Genomic DNA, 12,244 nt, shown 5'->3' with positions numbered 1-12,244 from the left:
TAGCCGAAGCAGCCGCCACCAATGGAGCTCCTGCTGCAGTTTATGCCGTAACCATCCACTTTCTGCCATTTTGGTCAAACCAGCCACGTAGTTGGTTGCAACTTGCAGAATCACAGTTCGCCCTGCGAGAAAAAACAGCCGAGGACACGAAGTTCTGGCACGTGGTCAGTGACCTGGACCCCGCCACAACAGCAAAAGTCACCCTGTTGTCAACAACCCACCTGTGGACAGCAAGTACATGATGTTTAAAAGGTTTTTGCTCTAGTCATTTGAACTTAGCTGGCACAAACGGGCTGTTTGCGTTCTTAACACGCCACAGCACCTCTTGGTGCTGACAGGCTCTTCCACACTCCACAACCTGACTCCATCCACGTGCAGCCCATTTGCACAGTGGGATCAACAGCACAAACCTCAGCCACAACATGACGACAGCAGCGACAAAACAGCAGAGTACTGCTACTACCACCGTTGGTGGGGCCGCAATGCCCAGAGGTGTGTACCACCCTGCACCTTTACAGGCAACAAACCCAGACCGATGCAGGGAAATGAGCAAGCCGGCCTCAGTGGTTGGCACCAGTAAAAGCCTGCTTTACCTTTGCGACCAGAAGGCCCAGCAGGAATTCCTGATAGAAATTTGCACAGAAATCAGCCTAGTTCCGACCATATACTTTGAGCAGAAGGACAATGCCAGAGGCCTACCCATACAAGCTGCCAATGGTTCAACCATCCTCACCTATGGGACACATTGCGTGACCATTCACACCAGGAACGTTTTCAGATGGAACTGTACCATTGTCTCAGTAGGCCAGGATCTCCTGGTAGCAGACTTCCTCCAGGTGAACGATCTCCTGATCGATCTCAACTGATGCCAGTTGGTTAACGCCACCACCTTCTAGGATTTTCCCTCTCACCCGGCGCCAACACACTTTCCGTCCTTTGGGAGTCCACAATCTTGAACAAAGCGAGTACATCGCACTCCTCGCTGACTTCCCTGCTCTTCTGGCCCCCAACCTCCATGATGCTGAACCAGCACATGATGTGTAATGCCACATTGAGACCACCGGACCATCCCTGTACACACGGGCACGTCGACTGCCCCAAGATAAGCTCCTCCAAGCCAAGGCCAAGTTTGCCATGATGGAGGAATTGAGAATTGCCCGCCATAACAACAGCCCATGGGCTTTACCACTACACATAGTCCCAAAGAACCAGTGGCTGGTGCCCCTGTAGGCTCAATGATGCAACAGTACTGGAGAGATACCTCATCCCACATATACAGGACATAGCCGCACGACCTCAAGGGGCCCAGATTTTTTCCAAAGTCAATCTGGTGAAGAGCTACCACCAAATCCTGGTGCACCAGGACAACGTCCAGAAGATGGCCATAATTACATTTGGCCTTTGAGTTCCTGAGAATGCAATTCAGGATGAAAAACACAGCCTGAACATTCCAGCACCTCAGGGACGTAGTGGCTAGGGGATTTTCGTGGACCTGAATGACACTCTTATTGCCAGACCAGATGCCAGGACCAACAAAGAACATTTAAAATGCCTGTTTGCCCAGCTGCAGAATTTCAGGATAACCATCAACCTGTCCAAGTGCCAGTTCGGTTTGTCTTCCATTGATTTCTTTGGGTACTGCATCTCCAGTGAAGGAGCAACGCCTTTGCTTGACAAGGTCAAGGTCATTCGGAACTTTCCCAGGCCCACAGTCCTGCAGGAACTCCTTGGAATGGAGAATTTCTATCATTGCTTCCTCCCTGGAGCAGCAGCCATCATGCGGCCTCTCTTTGAACTCATTAAGGAAGGTAAAAAGGAGCCCAGTTGGTCTGTGGAGACACTCCAGGCAATTGTGGAAACCAAAACAGCCATCTCCAAAGCCACTTTCCTGGCACACCCGGATCCAGACTTACCCCGTCGTTAACGAGAGATGCCTCAGATCGGGCAGTGAGTGGATAGCTGTAACATTGGGTGGATCATCAGTGGTGGCCACTCACTTTCTTCAGCAAACACCTTTTAAACATCATGTACTTGCTGTCCACAGTGCTGTACTATGCTCTATATTCTATGAAAGGCAGGTATCTGCACTCCCTCGTATCCTTGGGGCCAATGTCCAGTCTCTGGAGAATACCATATGCAACTGTGGAGGCTGGATCATTGGGGGAATTTAAGAGGGAGCTGGATAGGTATCTAATTAGTCAAGGCATCAAGGTATCAAGGGATATGTGGAAAAGGCCAGAACTTGGAACTAGATGTGAGAACGGTTTCACTCAGGGTGGATTAGCAGAGCAGACTTGATGGGCCAAATGTCCAACTTCTCTTTATTTTTCTGGTGATCTGAGAGAAACAATGCTTGACCAGAGGATCGGGGTGAATTACTGCACACACTGCTGCACAGATACATGGTCACTCCCAACTCCCTGGTCCCGGCCACTCAGACAGAAGCTGCCTTCCAATATCACATGGACACGATGGGGTCCTCAGTGAAGGAAGAGGCAGCGGTGCCCACTGCATGGTCAACCTTCTGTGCTGCCCACATGAGGCAATCCTGCCCCAGGCCCCTCCCCTCATCTGGAACATCTGGTGTCGAAGTGCCCAGTCTCCCACCTCCCGAGGGAATTTGGCCCAACTTGCCCACCCCAGGCCAAGTGTCCCATCCACACTCATCCTATCTGCATGTGTTTGGTCCATATCCCTTTCCACCCATCCTATCCATGTATCCATCCAAATGTTTCTTAAAAGTTGCAACAGTATTTGCCTCATCCACCCCCCACCACCTCTGTGTAATGGGTCCTCAATTATTTTGCACACCCTCTTTACACAATGATCCCAGTAGATCATGTTGATGGGGGATGGGGGATGGGGGATGGGGGGGGAGACTCCAGTGATCCTCTCTGCCACTCTTATGTACCTGTGGATTGACCTCCAATGCATTTCTCTGCAGCAACCGTACCACACTGTGATGCAGCCAGCCAGGATGCTGTCCATAGAGCTCCTAAAGGAAGTTGACAGGATGGTGGCTGATAGCCTTGCCTGCTCCAGTCTTCACAGGAAATGAGGTCTCTGTTGCACCTTCCTGACAAATGAAATGTTTTGTGTCCATGTTAGTTCACTCATTAAGTAAACTCAAGAAACTTGGTGCCCTCCACTCTCTCCACTTCAGAGTTGTTGATGTGGAGTGGAGGTAGGTTGGTCTTTCTAATATCCATGATCATCTCCTTTGTCTTGTCCATGTTTGGACTCCGGTTGCTACCCCCTTCCCTGTGGTGTGACTCATTGTTGTTGCTGATGAGGCTGACAACTATTGTGTCATCTGCAAATTTGATGATGCTGTTGGAGTTAGATCTGGTGATGCTATTGTGGGTCAGTAGCATAAACTGGAGTGGACTAAGCATTCAGCCCTGGGCTGCGCCGATGCTCAGCGTGACGGTGCTCAACACTCTGTTGCCAACTCGGACAGACTCGGAAGTCCAGAATACAGTTACCAAGAGGGGTGTGAGTCCCAGTGAGGACAGCTTCTCCACCAGCCTCTGGGGAACAATCATATTAAATGCCAAGCTGAATTGGAACAATTTCATAAACAATATGTTATTTGGCCTTCATAAATCAGAGTACTGAGTACAGGATTTGGGTTGTCATGTTGAAGTTGGACAAGGCATTGGTAAGGCCAAGTTGGGAACACTGTGTGAAATTTTCACCCCTGAATTATAGGAAGGACATCATCAAACTAGAGAGAGAGCAGAAGAATGAAATTCACATCCCCTGCCTTTGGAAACAATGAAATGGATCCATGGCCATTGGAAAGTATGTATTGGGACCCCTCCCCCTCCGCCCCATCCCCCGCCCCCCCGTCCCCCACCCTCCCCCCCGTCCCCCGCCCCCCGCCCTCCCCGCCCCCGCCCCCCAGCCATTAGAAACAATGTCAGACCTCCAGTCATCAGAAACAATGTATCAGACCATTGGCCATCGGAGACGATGTACTGGACCCCCCCTTCCCCTCCCCCTCCCCCCCCTCCCCCCTCCCCCTCCCCCCCCTTCCCCTCCCCCTCCCCCCCCTTCCCCCTCCCCCCCTCCCCAGCCATCTGTTACAGAGTTCTGTGTTGTGTATTGACCTATGTGTTGCATGGTTTTATGTTAAAAAGTGACAGTTTGCCTTAGAGAGCCAAGATGAAGGTGGACTGCTGAGAGAGTGATAGACGGACTGGGCATGTGCAGAAAATGATCTAGAAATTTCTGGACTTGGAAGATAAACCACCACTGGGTGGTGGTGCTGTGGAGTGGAAGGAGGCCCAGAGCATGAGTCATGGTCTAGAGGACAGTTTAGAATGTTGGGCATTTTAAAAGGGATGAACATTCCAAAGGCCGCCAGAAGGATCTGGACCAAGCCAGTGGTTCCTCTCTGCAGCAACTTTGAATTTTGTGCTCTCTCTCTCTCTCTCACACACACACACACACACACACACACACACACAAGATCTTTTGGCCTCAGTTTACCAAACAAACTGAATTTTGTTTATGATCTTTGTTTATGATTGAAGTTTTGTAAGTCTTGTGTTTGTTTTGTGTCTAAGTTTTTCTGTGGGCTGGTTGGAAATATAACTTAGACTTTAATTGCATATGTTCTATTTAGGCTGGGGAATTTATTAGTTTTTACAGTTATAGAAATTTGCATAGTAACCAATGGGCATTGTTATAAATGGGGGGGATTTTGAATTAAAGTTTGAAGGTGAATTTTTGTCAAAAAAGCAATTGTTCATCTTTACCCCTGTGTGATATTCCTTCTTTGTGATTGCTGGTTTGATTTTGTAACACATCACAGACCATGTATTGGACAGCCAGCCTTCAGAAATAATGTATCAAATCCCTACCTGTCGGAAATAATGTTTTGGACCCACAACCATCGGAAAAATTGTATCAAATCCCTGACCATCATTGACAATGTATCAGAACCCCAGCCATCAGAAAATAATGTATCACACCCTTGGCCATCGGAAACAATGTATCGGTTCCCTGGATATCTGAAACATGTATCAGATCCCAAAATGCAAGGTCTATTACTGGAACTGAAATACTTTCTCACCATTTCCATGTCCCAAATCCTAAAAACATTACTGAAGCCAGAAAGGTTTTAAGTCTTTTAATGAACTGCCAGTTCATGAGATCAGTAAATCCAGCTCCAGGAAACTTTGGAAAGGTGGTCGCTGGAGTCCAGTGATACTGAAAGGTAGGGGCCTGTGCTCCTCTTCTTACCTTGGTATCCTTGAATCCAATTTCCAGTCTCTGGAGAATGACACTGAGGGCCTGAGGGTGACAACATCTGACCAGAAGTTAAAGGGGGAATATTGGTGCACTCTGACCCTCACCCAGCCACTCAGACAGAAGCTGCCACCCAAAATCTCATGGGTAGGATGGGGTGCTCAGTGAAGGAAGAGGTGGCAATGCCCACTGTATGGTCAACCCTCCGTGCTGCCCAGACCTGGCAATCATGCCCCAAAGCTCTTCCCCATCTGGAACATCTAGTGCTGAAGTGCTGATCTTCCCACCTCTCGAGGGACCTCTCCTCCATCTTCCTGACTGCAGCCTCCACCCCTCTGCAGGCAAACATTAAGCAACCACTGGAGGAACTATACATCGTGATCAACAAACATTACATGTGAATCGTGGTGCCTTCTCAGTCACCACCGGGGACTTTAACCAGACCGGTTAAAAAGAGGAGCCCCCTCCCCACAAAAACAACTACCACAAACACATCCAAATCCGATCAGGGGAACAAGAGGAGAGCCATAGTCATTGAGGATTCACTTGTTGTGCAAACAGACAGGAGGCTCTGTGAACGAGATCGAGGTTCCTAGCGGGTTTGTTGCCTCTCAGGTGTCAGGTTCAGGGATGTCTCTGATTTTCACAGCAACCTGAAGCAGGAGGGTGAGCAGCCAGATGTCGTGGTCTACGTGGGGACCAATAACATCGATAGGAGCAGGGATGAGGTCCTGAAGAGAGTTCAGAAATAAGTTGAAAACCAGGACTTCAAGGGTGGTGATCTTGGGATCGCTGCCTGTGCCACGTCCCAGACAGTGTAGGAACAGAAAGTTGCAACAGATGAATGTGTGGCTGAAGAGTTGGTGCAGGGGGCAGGGGTTCAGATTTCTGCATCATTGGGATCTCTTCTGTGGAAGGTTTGACCTGTACAAAAAGGACAGGCTGCAGCTGAACTGGAGGGGAACAATATCCTGGGGGCAGGGTTGCTGTAGCTGTTGGGGAGGGTTTGAACTAGTTGGGTGGGGGGGGGGGGTGTGGGGGGTTGGGAATCTGAATGTAAGTGCAGAGAATAGGACAGAAGGTGGAAAGGATCATTCAATGTGCTGTTGGTTAGTGATGAAGGGCAGGCAGGGGAGGAAGCATAAATGTAGTCAGTTGGAGGCTTTGAAATGTGTCTATTTTGATACAGGGTGTATTAGGAATAAAGGAGATGAACGAAAAGTGGACCAGGATGTCGAATTTGGATTTTGTGATACAGAGACTTGGCTGGTGGAAGGAGAGAGGATTGGTTGATGCAGGAACTGGGGTTTAGGTGTTTTATAAAGAATATGATGGGAGGTCTGTGGGGGGTAGGGGAAAAGCATTACTGATTATGGATAGTATCATGGCTGTTGAAAGGGAGGACATTATAGAGCAATAGTTCTCAACTGGTTTTTTCCCCAGTCACATCCCACCTTAACAATCTCTTATGAATCACAGAGGAGCAATGGCACAGGAGGCCGTCAGTGCTGTTCTTCATAAGGGATCACTTAAAGGTGGGATGTGAGTGGAAAAAAATGATTGAGAAAGACTGCTACGGAGGGAGTGGCTATGGGGTCAGTGTGGGTGGATGTCAAAAGCAGGAAAGGAGCAATCTTTGTACCGAGAGTTGTCTCTGGGCACCCAAATAGCCCTTGGGATAGATTAGTGATTAGATTTTGGAATGGTGCCGAAATTACAAGATTGTTGTTATGGGAGACTTCAACTTCCCAAATACTGACTGGCACCATCTGACTACAAAAGGGATAGATGGGGCAGTAATTTTCTGGTGTGTCTAAGAATTATGGGGAAGAGGGAAACAAACATTAGATTTTTGAAGAAGGGCTCATGAGAATGAAATCGTAGCCAAGAAAGAACTTAAGAAATTACTTTGGATAGCTTGAAGGCCCTGGCATGTAGTATTAAGCAGAGCCCCAAGGTAATCTGTGAACATTAAAAACAAAAGGATTATGAGAATTAAAGTGGGGCCTCTTAAGTGTAAAGGTGGCAACATGTGCCTGGAGTAGGAGGAGGTTGGGGACGTCCTAAATGAATTCTTTGCTTCTGTATACGCCAGAGAACAGGACCATGATCAAGGTGAGGTCAGAACAGAACAAACTTGTGTGTGGGACCACATTGAGATGAGGAAAGAGGAAGAGCTGGATCTTCTTAAAAAATTATGATTAATAGGTTCCTGTGCGTGGACATGATATACCCAAGTTTTCTGTGGGAAGAGAGGAGAGAGATAGCTGGGGCCTTGGCTCTGATCTTTGAGTCCACTGGGGTGGTGCCATAGGATTGGAGACTGGCCAATGTGGTCCCTTGTTTAAAAAAGGTAATTGGGTCAATCGAGGGAATTCTAGACCGGGTGAGTCTTAACATCAGTGTTGTGCAAACTATGTGAGTGGATTTGTAAGGACAGGATTTATGAGCATTTGGACAAGTCGTCTTCTCAGGGACAGTCAACATGGCTTTGTAAAAGACTAATTGAGTCCTTTGATGAAATTATAAATTAAATTGATTTATAAAGGCTAGGATGCCAATTCATCAAAGAATTGAGTATCACAGTTGGGATGTTGTTGAGGTTGTTTAAGACATTGGTGAGGACAAATTTAGAATATTGCATGCAGTTCTGGTCCATCTAACTCGTATCTCCATGTCAACTTCTGCAGAGAAACTCTTGACAATTTACTTAGCCATAAAAACAATTAAATTCCTTAAAAATATTTTTGGTATAGAACACGGAATAGATTGAAAAAGATATTGAATATGAGGAAATATATTCATTTTAATATAATTTACTCTCCCAATCAAAGTTCCATCTATTCAAATCAAATTTAATCTTATTTAATAATGTTACATAATTTAACATACACAAATTCTGATAATCTCTATCTACTGTTACACCTAAATATTTAATTTTATTAGTCCATCTAAACTTCATAAGCTGTTTACAATTTGAATAATCCTCATCTGATATTGGTAGTATCTCACTCTTATCCCAGTTAACTTTGTAACCAGAAACTTCTCCATTTTGATTCAACAAATTTTGTAATGGCCCTAAAGAATTTCTATGGTATGTTGAATATATCAACACATCATCTACAAACAAATTAATTTTATATTCTTTAATTCCCTTAATAATCAACACCCTGTCTGATCGCTTAAGCCAGTGGTTCTATAGCCAATGCAAATAAGACTGGTGACAATGGACAGCCCTGTCTAGTTTATTTAGACAAATTAAATGCAGGTGACACCTCTCCATTTGTCACCACCCATGCAGAAGGATTCGTGTATAACAAAGAGTGGTCCAAATTTAAATCTTTCTAGTATTTTAAATAAAAATTCCACTCAACACAGTCGAAAGCTTTTTCTGCATCTAGCACTACTCTCATTGGTTGGTTGAGTTGCTGTCTTGATGTATTAAGTATTGTAATCTATTTGGTAGTATTATCGACTGAATACCTATTCTTAATAAAACCTGCTTGGTCTACATTTACTAATTGTGGTAAATATTTAGCCAATCTGTTAGCTAATACCTTTGCTACAATCTTGTAATCCACATTCAATAAAGAAATCGGTCTATATGAACAATTTTTAAAGTGTATCTGTCCTTCTTTGTTATTAATGCCCTAGAAAAAAAAACTCCAGAAATGAACCCACATCTGTAGCTTGTTTAAGCACATCCGTAAATACCAGAAGTAATAAATCATAAAATTCTTTATAAAACACATTGTAAATCCATCTTCTCCTGGAGATTTCCCACTAGGCATAGTTTGCAATACCTCTTTAAGTTCCATGTCAGTAAAAAATTCATCTAATTCATTAACATCTTTCTCATTTAAATAAGGTAAATTTAAATTAGCTGAGAGATTCAATCCGTTCCTTATCCTGACTCATGCCAGAAGTATATAAATCCTGATAAAATGTACAAAACTCATCATTAATATCCTGGGGATTATAAGTAATCATTGATTTCCTCCTGATTGCATTTATTGTCCTCAAAGCTTGTTCAGTCTTTAACTGGCAAGCCAGAACTTTATGGGCCCTCTCTCCTAACCCAGAATAATGTTGTTTTGATCTTTGCATCATTTTATCATACTTATAAGTTTGCAAACTATTATAACATTTTCAGTTTAGATAGCTGTGCCTTATTATCTTCAGTCAAATTCCTTGAAATTTCCTCTCTAGCACCTCTATTTCTTTCTCCAAATTTTGACTCTCCACCAAATACTGTTTCTTAACTCTTGCTGAATAACTAATTCTCTGACCCCTTAAATACGCTTTTAAAGCATCCCATAAAATAAACTTATTCCGTACTGAACCCTCATTTGATTGCAAAAAGAATGTAATGTTATTCCTAACAAATTCAATAAATTCAGATTTTTTTTAATGGCATCTCATTAAACCTCCAACAATAAGCAGTTTCTACCACCTCAGGACCAGTACAAGAAATTAACAGTAAAGAGTGAATGGACAAAATCCTACTTTTATATTCAGCATGAGTAATTCTACATTGCAATTGTGCTGAACCAAAAATAAGTCCATTCAAGAGAAGGAATCATGACAGGCAGAATGAAATGAAAAATCTTTTTCAGTCAGATTTAATTGTCTCCAAATTTCTACCAAATTCAAATCTTTCATTAATACAGCTATTCTTTTAGCCATTTTAGTTCCCCCCACCCCACCCCACAGTTTTTGGAGATTTGTCCAAACAACAATTAAAATCCCCTCCTACGAAAATTTCCTCATTTGCTTGATTCAAATTCAAAGAAGTTTCAGTTACAAATTCTTCATCATCTTCATTTGGAGCATACACATTCATCAAAATCCAAGCTTCTGAAAATTTTTTTTTACAATTAACCATCAACACCCCACCTGCAGTGGCAGAGAATGGTTCCAAGATAAAGGGTAATTTTTTTATGTATCAAAATCGTTACCCCTCTATCCTTAGAATTAAAAGACAATGAAATTACATGACCTATGTTTCAACTTCAAATGTTCTTTCTCAGTCAAATGAGCCTCTTGTAGGAAAGCAATATCAACCTTCAAATTTTTAATGTAATCCATTGCTCGTTTCTGTTTTATCAGATGATTAAGGCCCTTAACGTTAAATGTTGCAAAATTCAAATTATTCATTTTTTTCCCCTTAGAGGGGCACCCAACACAGCTAATCCTTGTACAAATTAAAAAACCTCCTTAAAAAAAGCCCCTTTAAAACACTACAAACTAACCTAAAAAAAATTAAACTCCCTAAACTAAATATTAAAAAATAATATACAGAATAAAAAACACCTTAGTGGTACCCGCTCTATAGACCAGTTGCGGTCAGAACCATGAGTGGTGGATGACTTCAGAAGTTTCAGAGTCGTCCACCCCCCCCCAACCCAACAAATTTCCACAAAAAAATATATAAAATAATGACATTCAGCCCACAGATTCCATTCTGTGATCAGCTTGATCATCTTCTATATCAATCAATCATTGAGTTTCTGATGCCTTCTTTCCATTCCCATTCCCGTTCTTCAAATACACCTGCAGTTTCGACTGCTTCTGCAACTTAGAACTGGTCCGATTATCTGGTAAGGAATTGGCAAAGGTTAAAGCATCGCTCTCATTTTCAAAAAAAATTGAGCCTGAAATTTCCATAGAACACCTTCAAAACAGCCATGCATCTAAAAGCAAATCTATACCCCTTCTTCCACAGAACCATTTTGGTAGCATTACATTCCTTGCATTTCCTAATAACATCTTGACTCAAATCGGCATTAAAAAAAACCCTATTGCTTTGAATCATCAAAGGGTTCTGATCATCTTAAAATCATCTCTCGATCTTGATCCCACAGGCAACGAATAAGAACTGCCCGTGGAGGTTTTTTCCTTATTGCTCTATGTGCTCGGTCTAATTCCAATCCATCTGGGAAAGCCTCTTAACCCAATGTTTCTGAAATCCATTTCCGTAAAAATTGTTTAGGGTCCATTCCTTCAATATCTTCTGGTAGACCTACTATCTTAACATTATTACGCCGACTCTGATTTTACAACGAATCAATCTTTTAAAAAGATTAAAAAAAAATTTTTCACACTATTAACCATATTAATCAAAATACACACAAACATTTCCCTCTTTAATATTGTTAGGTCTGCTTTGTTCATGAATGAGTGAGACAAACACCAGACTGAGTCGAAAACAGGGTTCTTTGTTCTTTATTACCGGATTGTAACACTTGCAACTAACCATGTTAGTCGGAGAATGCATTCTGCCGTTATCAGCAAAATGGTGATTTTTTATACCCTTGGATACATGCTTAGAACATCATCATATCATTACTTGTCCAATGACTAAAACTGTTGCTATCCTTTCCCTGCTAGCTTCCTGCCTCTCAATCCATCAATGTCTCTCTTATCTTGTAAGTACAAGGATGCATTCACATCTTGTTACAGCCCTGTACAGGGTAACTCCTTACACATTCCCATCTCATGATGTTTTACCTTACAATATACACAGTGGCATTTTCTCCCCTTTTTTCCCCTCCCTTCCCTCCCTCCTTCCCACCCCCCCCCCTCCAAATCCATTAAATGTTCAACATATACAATACAATGTCATCACACAATGAAAATAAACAAGAAAATCATGTCATCTACTTTTACACACTGGATCAGTTCATTTCGTCTTCTTCTCATTCTATCATTTTAGGGGGTGGAGGTCCGCGGTAGGCCCTCTCTGTTGTGTTCCTTCAAATAATATGACTTTATTTTTTAAATTATATGTTATTTTTTCCAATGGAATACATTTATTCATTTCCACGTACCATTGCTGTTCTCTCAGGCTCTCTTCTGATTTCCAGGTTGACATTATACATTTTTTTGCTATAGCTAAGGCTATCACAATAAATCTTTTTTTGCTCTTCATCCAGTTTGAGGCCTAATTCTTTACTTCTTATATTACTTAGAAGAAAGATCTCTGGAT

General features: G+C 43.1%; 1 protein-coding gene and 1 long non-coding RNA gene across 2 annotated transcripts in view; both read left to right on the top strand.

The window, feature by feature from the left end:
* Positions 1–1,175: 1,175 nt before the first annotated feature.
* On the top strand, positions 1,176–1,924 carry LOC138753033 (uncharacterized). Its single transcript, XM_069915627.1, has 2 exons — positions 1,176–1,246; positions 1,516–1,924. The coding sequence occupies exons 1-2, from the start codon at positions 1,176–1,178 to the stop codon at positions 1,922–1,924; spliced, it is 480 nt and encodes a 159-aa protein (XP_069771728.1).
* A 1,001-nt stretch (positions 1,925–2,925) lies between these two features.
* The window catches only part of LOC138752549 (uncharacterized), a 70,015-nt gene continuing 60,696 nt past the window's right edge, over positions 2,926–12,244 (top strand). The window contains exon 1 of the long non-coding RNA XR_011350732.1: positions 2,926–3,804. This is a non-coding gene — a long non-coding RNA (uncharacterized lncRNA). The remainder of the gene's footprint in view (positions 3,805–12,244) is intronic.

Source organism: Narcine bancroftii, chromosome 2 (genome assembly GCF_036971445.1).
Source record: "Narcine bancroftii isolate sNarBan1 chromosome 2, sNarBan1.hap1, whole genome shotgun sequence".
NCBI lineage: Eukaryota > Metazoa > Chordata > Chondrichthyes > Torpediniformes > Narcinidae > Narcine > Narcine bancroftii.
This window is presented reverse-complemented; position numbering and strand designations above follow the sequence as displayed.

Excerpts from the sequence above, each read along its gene's own strand:
- LOC138753033 (XM_069915627.1), top strand. The coding sequence starts at position 1,176 with ATGGGCTTTACCACTACACATAGTCCCAAAGAACCAGTGGCTGGTGCC. Across the intron at positions 1,247-1,515 it reads GTAGGCTCAATGATGCAACA|ACCAGATGCCAGGACCAACA; the intron begins GTACTGGAGAGA and ends TCTTATTGCCAG.